The sequence below is a fragment of the Podarcis pityusensis genome (genome assembly GCF_964106645.2).
Source record: "Podarcis pityusensis genome assembly, chromosome: 10".
NCBI classification, from domain to species: Eukaryota; Metazoa; Chordata; class Lepidosauria; order Squamata; family Lacertidae; genus Podarcis; species Podarcis pityusensis.
Genome location: NC_138035.1, coordinates 39,808,805 through 39,829,281, shown reverse-complemented (window position 1 = coordinate 39,829,281; position 20,477 = coordinate 39,808,805). Strand labels below are relative to the sequence as shown.

General features: G+C 40.4%; 1 protein-coding gene across 1 annotated transcript; it reads left to right on the top strand.

The window, feature by feature from the left end:
- The first annotated feature begins 1,547 nt into the window (after positions 1-1,547).
- NTS (neurotensin) lies at positions 1,548-16,483 on the top strand. The gene is made up of 4 exons (XM_080971116.1): positions 1,548-1,874; positions 6,689-6,750; positions 14,468-14,692; positions 16,119-16,483. Exons 1-4 carry the CDS (start codon positions 1,805-1,807, stop codon positions 16,263-16,265), a joined length of 504 nt encoding a protein of 167 aa, XP_080827242.1. The 5' UTR covers positions 1,548-1,804; the 3' UTR covers positions 16,266-16,483.
- Positions 16,484-20,477: the final 3,994 nt, after the last annotated feature.

Here is a 20,477-nt window from a genome sequence, read left to right as displayed (position 1 = left end):
ATATTAAATCATTCAACAATTCTTTACAAGCTTAGTTTTTGATTATTTTTTTCCTCCTGAAGTATGAAGTTTGCATATTTTGATGTGCAACTGATTATGTTGAAAGAAACAAAGTCACATACATGTTTGTAAACCATTTTTAAAAAATTAAATATCAGCAAGGGTGCAGTCCTATGCATACTTGCTTGTGAATAGGCCCCCCTTCAACTTACTGGGGTTTCTTCTGGATAGACATGTAAAGTTAACTGGACCATATATCGAAACAAAATAGTAATAATAAATTCTTCCAGTAGCACTTTAGAGATCAGCTAAGTTTGTTCTTGGTATGAGCTTTCGTGTGCATGCACGCTTCTTCAGATACACTGAAACAGAAGTCACCAGACCCTTATATATAGTGAGAGGGTGGGGAGGGGTATTACTCAGAAGGGTGGTGGGAATGGGCGATTAGCTGATAGGTGTGGTAAACCAGTTGACGACTGTTAACGACTGCAATATGTCGACTGTATTCTTATTCCCCTCCATCAAATATGTAAAATGATAACATTTTGAATACAGTGGTACCTCGGGTTACATACGCTTCAGGTTACTCAGTCCGCTAACCCAGAAATATTACCTCAGGTTAAGAACTTTGCTTCAGGATGAGAACAGAAATCGTGCAGTGGTGGCGTGGCAGCAGCAGGAGGCCCCATTAGCTAAAGTGGTGCTTCAGGTTAAGAACAGTTTCAGGTTAAGTACGGACCTCCGGAACGAATTAAGTACTTAACCCGAGGTACCACTGTACATTATTAGTGTATCCATCTTGGAATCTTTGATGAGATACATTTAAATATTATTGCACCTCATTGGGGACTGGGCCATTGATCCAGAAGAACCTGCTGGATCCGGCCAATGGCCCATCTAGTCCAGCATCCTGTTCACACAGTGGTCAGCCAGTTGCCTGTGGGGATAAGCATTTAAAATAATAGTAATCACACACACACACACACACACACACACACACACTTAAAGGCAGCAATGCTTCAGAATACCAGTTGCTGGAAATCAGCAGAGGGGAAGAGTCCTCTTGTGTTCAGGTTTTGCTTGAGGGATCCCCACAGGCAACTGGCCGGCCACCGTGTGAACAGTTGCTGGACTAGAAGGGCCATTGGCCTGATCCAGGAGACTCTTTTCATGTTCTTAGGTTCAATGATCCAATTCCCAATGTGGCACAATATTTATTATTATTATTATTATTATTATTATTATTATTATTATTATTATTATTTGGAATAATGATGCTGGTACATCATACCTACCGGATAACTGTGTCACTACTTATATCGTCTAAGTTGCATAGGGCATATGCATCACAGTTCGACTTTCTTGTTATTGTTGTTCCTCTTATCGCCCGATGCCTCCCGGTGTCCCTCTCCCTCTCTCTGCGTCAGGAAGCGCGGAGCGCAATTAACGAAGCGCGTCAGTTTCACTCCGGAGAAGGGGAGGGAGGCGAGGAAGGAGGAGCGGGCGAGTGGGTGGGTGGGTGGGTGTTTCATTAAAAGACAGTGGCTGTTATGCGTTTATGACATCAGCCCCCTCGCTTATATACTTAGGGAATGACCCAGAGCTCCCTTTATGGTCCAGACCTTCTGAAATCAGCTCAAGGCAGTAGGAAAGCCGAAGACCTCTCAACTCTCTCTCTCTCCCCCTCTCTCTTTCTCTCTTTTCCGTGCGTTTCCCTCCCTCTCTCCGCGTGTGTGTCTCCCTCTCTCGCTCACACAGCTTGTCCTTTCTTTGTACGGACTTTACTTTCTAGAGGGAAAGAAGCATGGCAAAACTGAGGATGCAGCTAGTGTGCGCGATGCTCCTGGCGCTCGCCTCCTGGAGCCTGTGCTCAGGTAAGTCCCGTTACTGCAGCCTCTCTCCGCAGGGCGAACGGCAAGGGGCGCCTCTTTTCGGGCTTGCCTCCCTCTCTGGCGAGGAGGAGGACGCGGGGCGATTTTATGCTAAGCTGGGAGAGCCGCATGCAGAGGAGTCTGCGTTGCGAAATGCTTAGTCAATCGCGAAATACTTGGTCAGTTTCAAAGATTGGGCGCTCAACAGGGCGGATGCTGTGGTGGAGCCGCTCTCAGGAGGCGTCTAAACTCGGAGATTTATTGCAGTGTGCGTGTGCGCGCAAGACTAACACACAACTTTCGAGGGAGCGTGTGCGTGTGATTGCCAACGCGCGCGCGCTTCTCCTCTCTGCATCTGCTAAAAAAAAACCGGACCAAATGTACCAAAATAGTTCACTATAAGCTATCTTGATACAGTTGGCCACATCGAGGAAGATTCGTTCTAGGACTCTGAAAACTGATGAACCACACCTGAAACCGAATGAAAAATTCCTATGGCTTAATCCAGGCTTGGATAGGCTTGCGGTGCGCTCAGCCCTACACATGGAGAAAGAAGGTGATTCTAGATCAAAACTGAAAGAAGACCGTTTAATGTGAAACAAACAGTAGATCCATTTTGAAGACAGGCAACTCGGCTCTGGTCCTCAGGTGTACTGTACGTTTGCTGGCTAGTTTTAGGGCAGGTCACCTTTTTAACCTGTAATTCAGTTCTTTTTTGGTAAAATACAATGAGGAAAGTAATCTCAGGCTGTTGTGAGAACGAGGGTGCTTTCAGATGGGCACTTAATATTGTTAATGGGTTGTTCAAATATAAAAGGGTTATTGTCAACAGGTGGTGCACATATGTGTGTGTACACACACACACAATGCTATTTTTCTTGAAAAAGAGGTTCACTATGAAAACCTCCCTCGTTCTCTTAGAATGGCAATGGCGCCCACCTGAGAGGTGCCAGAACTGAGTTCCCTGCATTTTCCCCAGAAAAAGCAAATCCTGATTAAGTGAGGTGGAGGTCGAATTGGGCTGGCATTTTGATGCCTTGACATCTTATGGATGCTGTGAAAAGCATGCATACCCAGGGCACACCCATCCATAACCATTTCCTATCTGAAAGTACCCTGAATGGGATAAGAATGTACAGTTACTTGATTTGGCTCATAAGGTGAGGAATGGCTGCAAAGTAAAAGAGAAGGTTCTTTCTGAAACTTTGGGCAAGATTTCCTGAAAGGGCAAACTGCATCTTTCCAGTCTGTCCATAGCTGAAATTCATCAATGACATGGTTGATTTCACATGAATTTAAAGGATCAGAAATAACTTTTCTCGATGAAAATGAGGGTTTAAATAAATGTAGCAGCAGATCACCATAAAGAAATAAAGAAAACATAGGGATATTTAATGCAAATATACTGCTTTAAATCAACTCTCCTCACCTCCCAAGAATTATCTTTTAGTAACTTGTACTTTGGAATATCATTTCCCATAATGAAAAAAGCTGCAGTGTGCATAATGCAAAATAGTCTGATATTCCTATGATACACAGAGATATATAAACTAGGGTAAACCAAGTTCAAATCAAATGTACATGTGTTTCATGACTATTCATGAAATATTTCATGGAGTAAAGATGTATTTTGTATTCAGCTGCTTCATTTAGAGTTCAAAACTCTATGATACATGGTTCAAGACTAGAGCAAAAGTATTCCCAATCTCATTTAAAATGCTTATGCCTTAAACCTTTGTAGATGTGGATGTAGTGAAGTAGCAACCCAGAATCCAGTGCAGTTACAATGAAGGAATTCTTTTTTTAAATTAGTGAGGTTTAAAGTTAAACAACACTTCAATTTTTGTGTCATGCTGAACCCTATGAATCTTACTTTCATAAACAGTGTTTAGGGGAGCACCTAACAGCTCTCTCTCTTTTTAAAATCAGTTTTTATCTCCCTTTTTATCAGTATATTGCATTTTCCTACCAGAAGAAATGTCAAAAGTACATAAACCATTGTTTAAGAGCTTTACAGATATGGGGTACTGTAATAGCCCAGTTGATAACATGGATACTTTGATATAAACTGTTCTCATCCCAGTGTCAGAAAGAGCGCTTTCTCAACTTTTTTATTTTTTAAAAATAAATTCTCTGTTACCAATTGTGCTGTTAAGTGTTAAGAAAGTTGTTTTGAGAAAAGTGGTATTTAGATCTACTTAAAACAGCAGGAGCTGTTTTCTTCAATGGCACAGCACTTCTCTTTTGCAAATGTTCTATTGCAATCCGCTGTTATTATAAAGCCAAGGGAACACTTATGCAAATATTCCATATTTCAATTTGAGAACATTGCTATTCCTTGTACTTGATCATCTCAAGCACAATCTAGTCATAAGTACTTTTAAATCCCACTGGATTCCAATGGGAAGTGCAAGCACTTGCCAAAAAGCTTTCATTAAAACCAGTGCAGTGCCTTAAGTTTGACAGAATCATACCAGTGATATCCATAGACATCCATAGAACATTGAATGATTGCCATTGAACTCACTGAGCTTTTAATCTGAATACTTAGATTTACATATTTATAGTTAGAACTGGACAATAAATGAAGTGGAACACAGCAGGGTAGCAAATACTACTACCATTCATCTCTTTAACCCTTAGGACTCTAAGTTTCAAAATCTGTTTGTGATTTCATGGAATTGAAACAGGATACTTTTCATACAGATTATAGTAGTGGTTCTCAAGTGTAACTATCATTTTCAGTTGTCATTAGCATCATTATTCTAATGTGCACATCCCTGAATTGTTTTTACTTATTCTGGAGATATACAGTGGTACCTCGGGTTACATACGCTTCAGGTTACATACGCTTCAGGTTACAGACTCTGCTAACCCAGAAATATTACCTTGGGTTAAGAACTTTGCTTCAGGATGAGAACAGAAATCGGGCGGCGGTGGCGTGGCAGCAGCAGGAGGCCCCATTAGCTAAAGTGGTGCTTCAGGTTAAGAACAGTTTCAGGTTAAGAACGGACCTCCAGAACGAATTAAGTACGTAACCAGAGGTACCACTGTATGTGCATAGTATTACTTTTGCCTAGATATTTTCCCAGATCTTCCACAGTTCACCCATAATTTTTTTGAAGGATTGTTTTTCCTTACAGGAAGATGCACACTAATACTGTTTTTTAAATTCACTCACATGCCTATATACTCACATGTGAGAGCCAGTGGGGTATAGTGGTTAAGAGTGGTAGACTTGTAATCTGGTGAACTGGGTTCACGTCCCCGCTCCTCCACATGCAGCTGCCGGGTGACCTTGGGCTAGTCACACTTCTTTGAAGTCTCTCAGCCCCACTCACCTCACAGAGTGTTTGTTGTGGGGGAGGAAGGGAAAGGAGATTGTTAGCCGTTTTGAGACTCTTTGGTTAATGATAAAGCAGGATATCAAATCCAAACTCTTTTTCTTCTTCTTCTTCTCCTCCTCCTCCCTACCCCAATGTTCTTTGTTATTATACACCAAGTTGTCCAGATTCCTTCACTACAGTATAACTGCCTACTTTGGGCAGCATTCTTTTAGCAATATCATTTCTCATATGATTTGTATTGCAATCTAGCTCCATTAGAGATGATGAAAAAAATGTTGATTTTAAGCAGATGTGGCTTGCACCTATAAGTTGGCATCTGTCTGCCACTTATAATTTATACCATAGACCTATTAATAACACTATTCCAAACATACTGTGTTCATGGTGTGAACTTAATACTGTAATAGATATGATCAACAGATTATTCTGTTTAAATTTTACTAGGTTAAATCACTATGAGTATTATTGGGTGGTTCCAACCAAATTATAAGTTTTAAGAAGTCCATTTCATTGTTGTTTTCAGCTACTGGTGCCCTTGGAAAAACCCTGTGGCAACATAATACCCCTTAAGTATCTTCGTACATGTTTGTATCTTGGCCCCCAATCCCAGTTATGACTTAAAACAGTTAATGATTAAATTTTATTGCTATCAATGGCACAGTGAACTTGATCTTATTCATATTTATTTAGAGAGAAGTCCCAGTACTTTCAATGAAACTCAGTCTCAATAATTGTGCATAGGGTTGCAGCTTTAGCCACAGCAAACCATAGCTGCAGTGGGGCCAAATGAACTTAGTTGCTCTTCTCCTTCCTCTCTTGGAATGCAATAATTTTCCCGCTGCAATTCAGTGTTCAAATAAATTACTTCTTATTCATGGATCGGTCCTCCAGACTTATCCTTCCCTTGGGGAAAAGGGGGGGGGGACTTCAAGACATTCTAGTATAGGGGTTGGCAGAAAACTCTAAACCCCATTGGAACAATAAATCTCTTACTGTTTTAGTCACGTGGGTCCATACATACAAACTTACTGAATATGGAATGTTTACTGTGAAAAGTGTCCTTTCTGCCAAAAAGAGGTTCAATGCTATTTGACCTCTTGGATTTAAATATTTTCAGGATGTGCCTCTGGGTAAATGTAGTAGGAACTTAAAATAATTAAGTCATTAAATCTACCCCCCCATCCCAAAGAATCAATGGGTTCTGAGCCCTAAAATGGTGGTGGAGCCCTAAAATGTTGCAGTGGACCAATAATAAGCTGCTTTCATGACTGAGCTGCACTTTTCCAGAGAGAGAGACTGCATAAATCAGGGAATGTGTATTAAAGAACAAACCACTTGCCAAGCATTTATTTTAGCCAGTGCTTAACCCTAAAATCCCTTTAAAGGATATTCCTAAATCCTATGTGTTGAAACCCAAATGCTAGTGATTTATAATGAAATAGCAAACATATGTTTCTGATTAACTTGCAGATTCAGAAGAGGAAATGAAAGCCTTAGAAGCTGATTTATTGACCAATATGTATACATCAAAGGTAATGTTTTTCCCCTTTTTGCCACAGAAGGCATGAATTCTCAAACATATTTGTTTTAGCATGCAATCATAAAACCACAGTTTTACAATATTCTATACAAGGTATTGTGCAAAAATTCTCTTCAATTTCAAAGACAGTAGAAAACCAAAATGTATGGGTGAAGGGATAGTGAAAAATTGATGTTTTCTCAGCTGAACTGTTGATACACGTACTGAACAGCCAGCATGGAATTACGGCCTGAGGTACATTTATTTGAGGAAGATATATTCCTGGACAGAATATACCTGATGAAAGTTAAGGTAACATAAAATCAAATAATGATGTAACTTTTGAAAAGGTGTGCAATTAGCATATCAAGCCAGTGAAAATCCATCCCAAGAACTGCTAGTTTTATCCATTTTTAGTGAACCACAAATTGATAGAAAAATTACTTCCATGGCATGAAATCAGTGAATGATGGTTCCTTCATTTTGAGGATATTGTATCCTTCATGTTTGGTCTCAAATGGATGGCCTCAGGATCCCACAGGTGACATATCAAAATGTGGAACATATGGTTTGACAGGCAGGTAGCCAAAGAAAGGGTACCCAAGTAATATCTCCTTAATGTAAGTGAATAGTTAATGCTTTGCCATCAAAAGATTTATTGCACGGGTTAAAAGCAGGATCCTTGAGACACAAATGGTTATCCCCCCACTCCGAAAGAAAATTTAATCTAAATTTTCATCTAAATTTTGGCAAGCTATAGTCAGTATTACCATTTTCCAAGTCTTTCACCTGAAATCCATATGATCAGGACCTTTGTCTTTGCTAGATCAGGTGATTGCAGTCTTGTGGCCTTCGTAGAAATAGCATTTGTGCTGCTATTACTACTTGCTCTAAAAGAGTTCTATAATATAATTGGGGGGTGGGGAGATTCTCTCTCTCTCTCTCACTCTCTCTCTCTCTCTCTCTCACACACACACACACACACATGAGCCATAGGGTTGTGTTTTCTTAGGATGATGCCTCAATAAAATACTTTTTCTTGGTTAAACTGGGTGATACCTTGGAGGAAAATTTAGACTAATCCTTACTGGAAGACATGATCAAAGCCATCAAAAGGCAATATACACTCTCACCTATGGCTAGAAGAGTCTTCACACTGAAGTGAAGCATAGACCTTGTAAACCAGGAGATGGGAGCCTGTGGTCCTCCAAATGTTTTTAGACTAGAACTCCCATCATGCCTTATTATTGGCCATGCTGGTTGTGATTAACATTAGTTGGAGGCCACAGGCTCCCCAGCTCAGTTATAAGTGGTTGCTGAGGCATTAACAGCTGCCCTAAATTGCCTAAGAACCAAAGAACCTATCTGACACAAAAATGAGCAAATTGGTTTCAACAAAAAGAGATGCAAATGTAAACTGAAGTTGTGTGGACCCATAAAGACAAACAGATTTATTGTGGCATAAACTTCCATGGGCGGCTCTAGTCATTAAGCTTAGTCTTCAAGGTGACTCATGACTTTTTGTGTGCGTTTGCTACAGCAGACTAACTCCGCTAACCCCCTTTCGGATTTATAACAAAGGGAATTGCTGGCACTTTTTAATTTAGATATTTGAAAGTAGAATGACAAATGCATCATTACTTCTGATGTACATGCTTTTTCCTTCCCCGGGCCACCACCGCCTACTGTCACCTCAAACAGATTTTTGAAGGCCAACCTCTCCAAAGCCTGTTTAACATAAATGATGGTGGGCTGAACTCTGGCACTCTGACAACTATGGATCTAACAATCTACCAACAGCTATCTGAAATAGCAATTATCTAATAATCTTTCCCCACCCTCTTTTACTCTGATAAAATACGTGGATAGCACATTGGTAAAGCATACCAGAGGACGGCATTAATGAGGCAAACCTTTTCTTCTGGTTTGTGTGATATCCTTTGGGATGAATTATCATGGCTAGGTTCACAACCCATCCAATGGCCTTAAACTGAACAGCATAAAGGGATGAAGAGAAACAAACATGAAAGAAAACTGAGTTCTACAAACCTCAGGACTGAGCAACAAAGTACCCAACTGCCATGCTGTCTCGATTTTGAACATTTAAAAAAAATAATTCAGAAATGGTACATTTATTTCTGGCAGGGTGCATGCACTTTCATGAATGCTTTATTTCTTTTTCTTTTTTTCTCTTTTTAAATTCGTGTTCTCCTGTGATGAAACGATTCCTTGGACAGGGTTTTTCTTTTGTTTTGAAAGCCAGATCTCTTGTATGCATTGTTCACATTGCAAATCTTCTGCACTTCAGCAAATTGCTCCATAACTCTTGAAAACTTCACACCCTGATTCTCTTTAGGGCTTCTCTAGACGATGTGTTTATTGAGCATTCTTCCCAGTTTGCTAGTGCAAAGCATATGCAGAGGTTAAATTATGGTCTCCCATTCAGAGCTTTCATCCTGCTTTGCGTGTGGGCTGTTCATATGTCTTTTCATTAATCATTAATTCATCACACACTGTCCAGTGCAATTCATTTTTGCTCTCCTAACTTCAAAAAGTGGTTTGGTTATATTTATTTATTTATTTTTAATTTTGTTGAGCAACATAGCCCATTCAATCCACTTCAATTGAGGAAGCCTAAATCTCTGGTATGCCCATGAATCCCTCCCACAAAATAGTTACTTTCTGGAGGTACCATTATTTTTCATTCATTCATTTTCATGGGGAGCCTGCTTGTCCCTCCAGATGTTGTTGGGCTCCAACTCCTATCAGCCATAGAAAGAAGGTCCAAGGATCAAGGACAATAGGAGTTCTAGACCAGTAATCTGGAGGGCAGTAAACCCATAAGAATAGCCTGCTGGAGCAAGACAATGATCCTGCAAGGCCTCTCCTCTTCCCAGAGGGGAGGGGTTGTGAGTGGGAGCAGCTTTCCGCAGCAGCAGGGAGGCGTATTCGGCTCCCTGCTTCTGATTTGCCCCGCTGCCACGACCAAGCCCTTCAGCTGGCCAATAGGGCTGGCTGGTGGGTGGGGTTAGCTGCATTTAAGCAGCCGTGGCAGCGCTCTGTCCCCAGTCTATTCCTGCTTGCATCTCCCGCCCTCCTTCCCTTTAGGTCAGTTTCCTCTGTGCATTGACCTTGCTATGGACTTCAGTTGGTTGCCTTGGTTGCCCAAGGGACCTGGTAGGACTTTTTTATCCATTTGGCAAATTGGCACCACCCTCTTGGTTTTTTCGCCTACCTCATAGCAACTTGTCACAACTTTCTGGTATTGGCGGGTAGGCATTGGAATATGTGTACTGTGTTGGAGGATTGGGCATGCCCATCATCTACCCCTCCTCTTTTGGGTATTCCATTAAAGGAATCCGGCGGTCGTGGATCCTGTCAGATGCCCTGCTGGTGGCACAACCCCCGGTGACATCATGGGGAAGCTTCCAGTTGTATTTGCATCAACAAGCTCCTCCCACTGGTTGTTAATCCTGAAATGACTCCCTGCTGAGCGGGGTGGAGTCGTGTATTGCTGTTTTATCCAATGCCTAAGCCAATACTACTCACATGATGTAACCAATAAAGATGTGGCCTTATTTTGCCCATTAACCAAAAATAATGTGTCTTTGTTTCTCAATAAAAAAATATCATTTAGATGAAATCCTAAACAATCTTTCAGAAGACCGGGCTTTGCCACTTTTTTGTTTTGCTTCCTGGACCCATCTGTTATTGCATCCCGGTAATTAAGTTGTCAAACGATCCTGCAAGGCTTGGACAGGTTCAGTTCCAAAGTCACCTTGCTTCAAAATGTCTTTCTTAATTAATTAAAATTGTCACTTCATGGGTAAAAGAAATTCAGGGAGGTCTTGACTGCAATTTCAAAACAAAACTTTGATAAATTTAATATTGGTGGGATGAAAAGGCTCAGTTTGTAGGATGTGTAGATCACAGAGTGGGTGCAGTCAGGCTGTCAGAAGCCATGGATCATTTTAGAGGGGATCATTGTCTTAAAAGAGGCACTACTGGATCTTAGAAAGAATCCGGAATATGTGGATTTAATCACATAATGTATTTCAGTTATCCATTGTGGATATTGTGATGACAAAAATAATAGATTAAATAAACACAAGCTTTTTGTGATACTATATAGAAAACACACTCATTTATGTCTGCTAGCAAGTTTCATTTTTTTTTAAAAAATGATATTTCTTGAAAAAAGAATTTTTTTTAATTACAAAGAAAAAAGACAAAACAGAAAAAGAAAAAGAAAAAAAATAAAACCATCATTTTCAAATTCTCCACTTTCATTACCTTCTTTCTATGACCTTCTCCTCCTCCCTTTTCTTGTATCTTGATTAATAGTTGTCACAGCAAATCCTTTCCCTAATTCATAGTATTCTGTCATTACATTACCTTACTCTATTTTCATCTTATCTTATAAAAAACCTTAAAGCTTAAGACTTAAATCTTATTTTTAGCAACTTCTCATAACCATTACCTTTTTACCTAATTCTTTAAACATTTTTACAAGAGCCAAGTAATTTCATTTCAACATTTTTCTAACATTCATCCATTTTATAAAACATTCCTAATGATAGAAAAAAGAAATAAGAACAATCCAATCTTCTTCCAGCGTCCCTTCCTCCTGGTCCCGGGTTTGTCAGTCCTTTTTATCCCATTAGTCTGGCACATTAACCTGGTGATCTTATATCCGAGGCCTTCAAGTCTCTTCCATGTCCCTTCCACAGCTCTTCTTCATATTTTCCTTTCACTCGTGGGAACTCCAGCTTGGTAGTGTTTTTGACCCTTTTCAACAAATCAGCCCCTTTCCCATAGTCCAGACTAGACTCCATGTGGTATTTTAAGACATGTTTCAAATTTCCTCCAAAACTGGGAGCCCCCACAGCTCCAAACATCTGACGGCCCATTGCCAGACTCGGAAAGTCCAAACATCTCTGCATAGGGGGGTCAATCCAACCCCCCATTTCCAAATCAATCCAAACTTTATCTTTCCAAATCTGGTTTTTTCCAAGTTCATTTGTCAAATCCAAAGGCTCATTTTCCTGCAGGGCCAAAAGTTCCTCCCTTTCTGGCGCCCAAGATTCAGCAACATCCTCTTCTCTCAACTGTTCTGTCATGGCACACTCCTGTTTAAGTTCCTGGGTGGGCTCCATATAGTTTCCCACTACCTGTTCAAATGTTCTGGTCGCATTAGTCATCAAATCCGTCTTCTGACTTAACTGATCCAATAGGGCATTTATTTTACAGAAAGCACCCAACAGTGCTTCTGAAAACATTGTCCTGCAAGGTCACAAGTCCTTTCCCACGGTTGTAATCTGTAGCAGCTGCAAGCTCCCTAGAATTAGTTACAATTTCACAGTCCCCCTCTAGGGGGAAAACTTCTGGTTGTTCTTTCTTTTAAGGACAATAGCAACAAAGTTTCCTTTTTTAAGATATTTTGTCAATATTTGTTCCTTTAAAATGCGAAAGGAAACAGTGGAATCACAATGTTACTCTTCTTTTAACTGTCTGTCAAAAACATTTGTCTCTGGTCAATGAGCTTCAAATGTCAATTCTGACACCCCGCTCCAGGATCAGGACGGTGGAAAGTTACTTTACTTTAAACTCACTTCTGCAGGTTTAAACAGTCCACAAAAAGATCCCCCTTCTTCTCCTGCTACCGAAGGGGGGTTCAACGATTTTAAATGGTGAAAACCAATCCTTTGAAAGTGATTTTCTAAGCTCTAGTTTACGTTGTCTTTGCTTTCTTCTGACTACAAGGAAACGGAAGGCTGACTTCCTGTTTAGACCTTCCCGTTTCAGTACCAAATTAAGGTAAATTTTTAAGTCCAATTCCTTTCTAATCGCCAGTTCTTATTTGAAGTCCAATTGTTCAATGTTTAAGTACTCACGGGTGATTATTTTAAATGCCAAATTGTCCCAGGAAAAAGGCAGCGCTCTCCGGCAACGGCTATGCGGCTTCGCTCCACGGAAAAAGCAATTGACTCACAGCACCGCGCCACTTCCCCCTCTTCGCTTCGGAGCCCGTTAGTGGGTTCCTTTGCGGGTTGGGGGGGCGCTAAGGGTGCCTGCCGAGTCCCACGGTCACAGGCTTCATCTGCCTGTGATTTCTAAAAGGGTCCCCGCTTCGCCGCAGCGGAAAAGACCCATTTCGCGCGGAGCTGGTCCCTCCGGTTCAGAGGGAGTCCGCCATTGCCGATGGCGCCACCCCGGAAGTTGCAAGTTTCAATCCTTCATCCTACAAATGAAGGGACAAAGGAAGATGTGGGAAACCTGTGGTTCTCCAGAAGTTGTTGGATTCCAACTCCCGTCAGTCCTGGACACCATGGCCCAAGGTCAGGGATAATGAGAGCTTAGCAGCATCCAGAGGGCCACATATACACCATCCCTAATTTATATGTACAAAGAAAAGAAATTCTGAATGTTAGAAGTAAGCTTTACACTTTGAAAAATCTCTTAAGGCTCTCTTGAATTGTCACTTATCCAACAGCAAAGATGTAACAAGGTTTATTTTAACTGGCAAAATAGCAGAAGTCTGGGGAAATGTTTTGCATTTGGAGCCAACAATTCAGTGTCTGTACATCCATGGTGGAAAATTGCTCGATAGAATGAAAGTACTCTAGAGAGAGAATTGTATCTTTTTTCCAAACTAATTAACAAAATTAGTTACAAAGTGTTAATGAGCTGACAAAAAAACCTTCCCAGTGTAGTAAAAGTGAAGTGTTTTGATGTTAACACACTTTCCTCATTTGCATTCTTAAATGCAAGGAACATTGTTTAGGTAAGCAGTGAAGGTGAGACTGACTAAAACAGAAAAACTGGTGATCCGTAATCAAAATGTCATGCTCAAAGCGGGAGAGGTGGCTCATCTGTAAGTGATGGAACTTAGAAGTTCTCCAGATAAAATGCATCCAGTATTAAAACAGCCAAAGTTTACTTGAGTTACTTAAGGGATTCATCTCTATTTACAAAGCACAAAGACTTTGTAAATAATGTTCAAACCAACCTTAGAGCTATCAGGATCCAGGTAACATTTTTAAGAAGCATCAGCAGAAATGTAGATATTCAAGATATGATTAAAAGTTAAGGACACTGGATTGTAACCATTTCATTTCTACTCAAATTACACCTATGAAAATCTATATCCATTCACTTCAATAGGTTGACTCTGAGTATGACTGGCATTAATACAACCATAAGCTCAGATCACTCAAAGACTGAGCAATGACAGTTGGGAGTGGACAGCCCTAGGAGGTAGATATTTGATTAACTGCCCATGACTGGGTTGGGAAGATGAACCCTATAATTTTTTTTTAGTGTATGCTATCACTAGCATGCCATCATTTTGGCCCAGATGGTGAGCTTAACAAGCTGCCAGGATCTAGAGCTTTGTGAGTATCACTGTGACTCTCAGAATCAAGGGAAATGAAATTCTGATATGCTGAGAAGCATCTCTAACCTTGTGTCAGCTTGCAGCCTGAATGACAGCTGCTGAATCTGCGCTATATAGGCAGGGTGGATGGCAGAACAGAATAGCAGGCAAAACCTAATCCTCACAGTTAAACCTTCAGCCTCCTGTGACATATGAAGCACTTCTTAGCATACAGGAACAACAGCTATATGGAAGCCTGAGAGCACATTCAAAAACCTTATTCTGTTATTCAAGTGGCACTATCTACTGATAACAGGCAAGAACATCTGACATGCTGTGCCTGTTGATCTTTCAGATAAACAAGGCGAAGCCTCCTCAGTGGAAAATGACCCTTCTAAATATCTGTGACCTCATCAGCAACATAAACAACCAGGAAGAGGATGTGGGTGATGTTGAAGAAGAAGACCTCCTGTCAAGAAGACAGTTTCCCTCTACTCTTGATGGCTCTAGTTTGGAAGCATTGTTGACGTTGTACCAGCTTCAGAAAGTCTGCCACAGCAGAACCTTTCAGCACTGGGAGGTAAGTCAAATCATGCTGGGAACCCAAGTTTTGCTTTACTTTGATCATATTACTATGAAAAAACATTTTTATTCATACAGTGCACAGATGAAATTATTTGTGAGTTTTTTAATGTTAAACAACAACTGATGAACTCCTTTTACCGGTCCACAATAGAAAGTGTCCTTTCATATTGTATCACAGTGTGGTATGCTGGCCTGACAGCCACAGACAGAAAGTCTCTACAGAGGGTGGTGAATAAAGCACATGGTATCATGGGCTGTCCCCTGAGTCCGCTAGATGACATTGCAAGGGATTGTTGCCTTAGGAGAGTGAGAAAAATTCTCAGGGATGACTCACACCCCAGCCATCACCTCTTTAATCTTCTACCCTTGGGCAGGAGATATAGAAGTATAATCAGCCGTACCAACAGGCTAAAAAATAGCTTCTATCTGTGGACTGTTAGGCTGTTGAACAAAAAATAACATAGTGAAATTGACTTGTGAGGTGGTGTGTTGTTTGATAAGAGATTGAGTGCTTGGGGGTGGGGAGGGAGGCTCATTTAATTTCATTGTACACAGGCTGTACAATGACAATAAAGGTATTATTATTCTTTTCCAGTTAGCAAGGTATTGAATGAAGACCGCCCATAGTTTAACAGGTCTTCAGGCTGGTATTTTTATTCCTTGATTAGGAATGTCATAGATTTATTCCTAAATGATGAAGGAAATTGTATTGGACCCAGTCTTGCCCTTAAACCTCAGAGTCTGACTTCTGAAGCACAGTATGCTAAGTAATACTTTAAAAGACAAGGCATTAAAAAAGTATGAAGTCCCATCTCCTTGACTACTGCAAATCCCCAACTAGTTCCCATACATCTAGAAATAGATGGAAAGAGTTCAAAAGGAGAGGGAGTGCAGGTAACATCCAGTCAGTCTTTATTTCTGCATGCAATACTTTTCTGATCCTTAGGACACGAAGGGTATTATTTTATTATTATTCATTTCACTTCTATACAGCTTTCTATTTTTAAGGGGGGAGGGAATCTCAAAGCAGTTTACAAAACATTAAAACATCAAATAAAACAATCCAGAATAAAACATTCAAATATTGGAAGTAAGTCAGATATAAATTATACATTCGAAACAACACAATTAACGGGAAACTAAAATATTTTCTTAAATATTTCAAATGATTTCTCCAGTTGGAGTTGGGGGGGATCCCTATTGGGTAATGGGAGTTGTTGGGGAAAGTTGGTGTAATTGTTCACTCATGTTGACAATTCTATAGTAATTGATTAGCTCATATTACACTGTATTAACTTTAGGCAGCATAGATGATAGGTGATAGATAGATAGATGATAGATAGATATGATTCAGATGTGCTCCTCTCACTAAAAATCCATAGGAAAACAATGATTCCATATTATCTTGTTATTACCAACAGTTACTTCAGCAAGATGTTTATGACCCTGAAAATGCAAGCCAAGATAAAGATCTGATGAAGAGGAAAACTCCTTACATTCTGAAACGGCAACTGCACGTCAACAAAGCCCGACGACCATACATACTGAAGAGGAGTTCATATTACTGACTCAGCAGTTAAAGTAGTGTTTATTTAGTTTCTAAGTAACTGTGCTTTATGGTTACCTTATTTCAACCTTAAATCTTATTTGTGTGGAAAATAGATTATGGAAAGTGACTGTGTCTTTCTTGCCACTGTTGTTTCTTGGTTGTGATTTTTTCCTACTTAAAATTCATTGGAATAATACATTTGAAAATAAATCTAGTTTCTAAGCATTATGCATTGTACACCACTGAGAATTTTGAAGAGTTGGCAACATTGTTTACTCTGTGATACACAATCCTTTCAGCAAGTAGAAGAGCATAGTTGTTTAAAGCCTTTCAAGGATATTTCATAATTCAAGCCATGTTGAATTATCCATAGTTATTACACAAGTAAATTGCAATATAAAACATTTTGACATTCATGATGATGAGTTATTCCATCAGTTACTATAGAATGCTTATTAATAAATTCATAACACCCAAATGCATTTTTATCGTCCATTCTAGCTCAAACTGATTCAGAAAATGAAGGACAAAGCCCATAGAAATTATATACACCTTAAACCCCAGACAAATCAGGGGGATTGACAGCACAATCCTATGTTCAGAAGTAAATCCCATTCTATCCATTGGGGCTGGATGCAAAGGATTGGAGTCTTTATTAAAGCTCCAATCCTTTACTCATTTTCTTGGGGGCAGAGACAGAAATAGCTGTCAATTTCAGTTCTATCCATTTCTCATTTTTCCCCCAATCTAAAATTCAGTTCTCCACATTTCTGCACCAATTTCCATTTTCTGTCTCTAAAAAAATCCTCATGAAATTTTATCAGCATTTTTTGTATGAATGTCTCCTAACACAGAAATGTATGTATGCAGTTCTAACTAATGTACACAGTGTTGTAAGTAATTTATCCTAATATAATGCATTTTGTACAATATTTTCACAAATAGCCTCATCTTTAGGCACACTTTCCCCTAATATATACCTTAGAGAAATATTATTTGGTCAGAAAACTGCATCGCATAATTCAGATACATCCACATTTCAAAGGACAGCTGTGCTTTTGTTCTCATATTGTTTCAGAAAGTGTGGACTCTGATAGATTTGGCTTTCAATTAGAACTGAATTGAATTTTCTTCCCCAGCCCCACTTTGGAGTAAGTGCCATTGAACTCAGTGTGACTTACTTCTGCAATGACATGCCTTGGATTGTACTGTGAATTTATAAGGAGCACTTAACTGTCTTAAGATCACTATCTCCTATGCACTAGAACCCAATGGACACAGTTTGGAAATGAAAAATTGTCAACTGGTTTGGAGAGCAAAAAGTATGGGGCTGGGCTTGATTTCTTAACTGGAAGCTACACTGATTGCTTTGATATGGAAATTGATAGGATAGGTTATAAAGTGCTTCAGGTGCTCCATTTTACTGAACTCGTATGGCTAGGATATTATAGGATATGATTTTAAGTTATAGAGAACTCTTCATCAGGCATGAAGTGAATATTCACTTCATGAAGTGAAAGAAGAGTGAAACTGGATGTGAAACTTCCTGCAAAGTGGGAGGAGTATAAAGGTTCACTAATGTGGGGGAACTCAAGGGCAAATCCTTACTCAGTCTTTAAGCTCATTAGGTATCATCGAGCCAGTTGCTATTATTCAGCTTAACCTACCCTCACAGAGGGTATAGAATACAAATTTCATACTGATAATGTATTTTTTTAAATATAAAAACACATTTTAAGCAAATGAAAGGTGCTAAAATGTTTTCAAAAACCTAATGAGACTCATACATTCACTAAAATTGGATTATACTTAGAATTCCTGAAAGCAGAACTATCACCAGACCATATGCCAAGATAAAGTAAGCACTTTTAATACCACACTGATCAATCAAAGCATCAGTATCGGACTGATAACAGCTCTGCATGTTCTCAGGCTGTGGTTCCTCTCACCATCTGCTGCCTTTCAAGTGGAGATACCAGCACTGGAACCTGGGAATTTCTTCGTGAAAAACAAATTATTTTCACCAAGCTATGAATGAGAGATGGGGAATCAACGGTCCTGCTAGACTACCACTCCCATCTTAACTGGCCATGTTGACTGTGGCTGATGAGAGCTGGAGCCCACCACCATCTGGAAGGTCACAGGTTCTCATTCCTTCCATGAGCCCTTCCCAGCTCAAAATATGATAAGACTTTTTGAACTGCAGGTCTTTCCATCTTAACTGGCCATGTTGACTGGGGCTGATGAGAGCTGGAGCCCACCACCATCTGGAAGGTCACAGGTTCTCACTCCTTCCATGAGCCCTTCCCAGCTCAAAATATGATAAGACTTTTTGAACTGCAGGTCTTTGTATTTTGAATACCCTCCCTACAAATTTACCCCATCACTAGCCCTTATTAGTGCAGCTTCTGAAGGTTCCAAAAAGGTTGGAAAGCCAGTGAAACAATCTAGGCAGAAAACAAATGGTAGATAACGTAAAGGAAATCCCAGTGGCACAGGGAAACAGCAAGTAGAAATGATGATGGATACAAGAGTGAATGGATGCTTGTGTTACATACATGCCCACTGAAAGTGAGAGATAAAATGAAGTCCACTGGGAATTGGACTGGAAAGAAGGAAGATGTAATATCACAATGCTACCAAAGCCTTCACAATTGGTCTGTGAGTTCCTTTCTTATTTCATGCTGGTAGGATATCATAAGCATAGGAGCTTTAAGATTAGGATTGTCAAGAGACACTGCAATATTTATTTTATTTACAAAAAAGCATATGCCATTATTTCATAAATAAATATCAAATAATCAAAAATAATACATAAAATCACACAATACAACAATATAAAAGGTTAAGATAAGAAAGCAATTTACTATTGTGGAAATATGTATTTTTAGTTACCTGCTGAGGCATGGGAGAATAGAAGAGTTTTGAGCAGGCATATAAAATACGAAATAGAAGGTACATGACATCTTAATGACTTCCACCAATAAAACCAAGATTTTAGTTTGATATTGCGTGACCAAGCCATGACAGCCCCAGCCCCCCGGGATCATAAGAAAGGAATAAACACTCTGACGTGTTATGGAATTAAAATTAGGCCACAACTTTATTAAACTTCCGAATGTAGGAAGACCTTGGCTTAGGCTGTGGGCATGTATCCCTCCCAGTCCCCCAGCTGGGGGAACTGGGGCACATCAGGGTAAATTTAACAGAACCACCTTTGCCATTGGGGCATTGTAAAGACCCCAAGATCTCCTGCAACAATTTTGCAAAGTTTTTTGCAGATAAAGTCGCTCAGATTTGGAAGGAGGTAGACACCACCATGGGAGCAGGGCCGGGGCGGGAGAGTGCTAGAACCCTGTCTGGTTGAGTTGCATGGAATCAATTTCAATCCGTTACCCCCGAGGATGTGGACAGGCTGCTTGGACACGTGAAACCAACTGTCTCCTTGATCCTTGCCCATCCTGGCTAATAAAAGCAAGCCAGGAAGAGCTGGGCGATGGGCCCTGTGGGGTGGTGAATGCTTCACTCCATGAGGGAGTGTTCCCAGACCTGCTGAAAGAGGCAGTCATTAAACCGCTTCTTAAAAAAAAAAAACTTTAGACCCAGCCAGTTTGGCCAACTATTGCCCAGTCTCAAATCTTCCATTCTTGGGCAAGGTGATTGAGTGGGTGGTTGTTGAACAACTCCAGTCATGCCTGGAGGATGTGGACCATATGGATCCCTTCCAATTCAGGCCTCATCATGGGACTGATGATCTCCGGCGGGCTAGGGACAAAAGTGAGAGCTATTTCCTAGTTTTGCTGGATCTCTCAGCGGCTTTTGATACAATTGACCATAACATCCTTCTGGACCGTCTAGAGGAGCTGGAAGCTGGGGGCACTGTTATACAGTGTTTCTGCTCCTTCTTCCTGGGCCATGTCCAGAAAGTGGGGGGGGGGGGGGATGAGTGTTCAGACCCTTGGGCCCTCACATGTGTGGTGCCTCAGGGTTCTGTCCTCTCCCTCATGATTTTTAACATCTACATGAAGCCGCTGGGAGATATCATCAGGGGGTTTGGGCTGAGTGTCCACCAATATGTGGATGATACCCAGCTCTACCTATCTTTTAAATCAGAACCAGTGAAGGCAGTAAAGTCCTGTGTGAGTACCTGGAGGCAGTTGGAGGATGGATGGTGGCTAATGGATTGAGATTGAATCCTGACAAGACAGAAGTACTGTTCTATGCAGCCTAC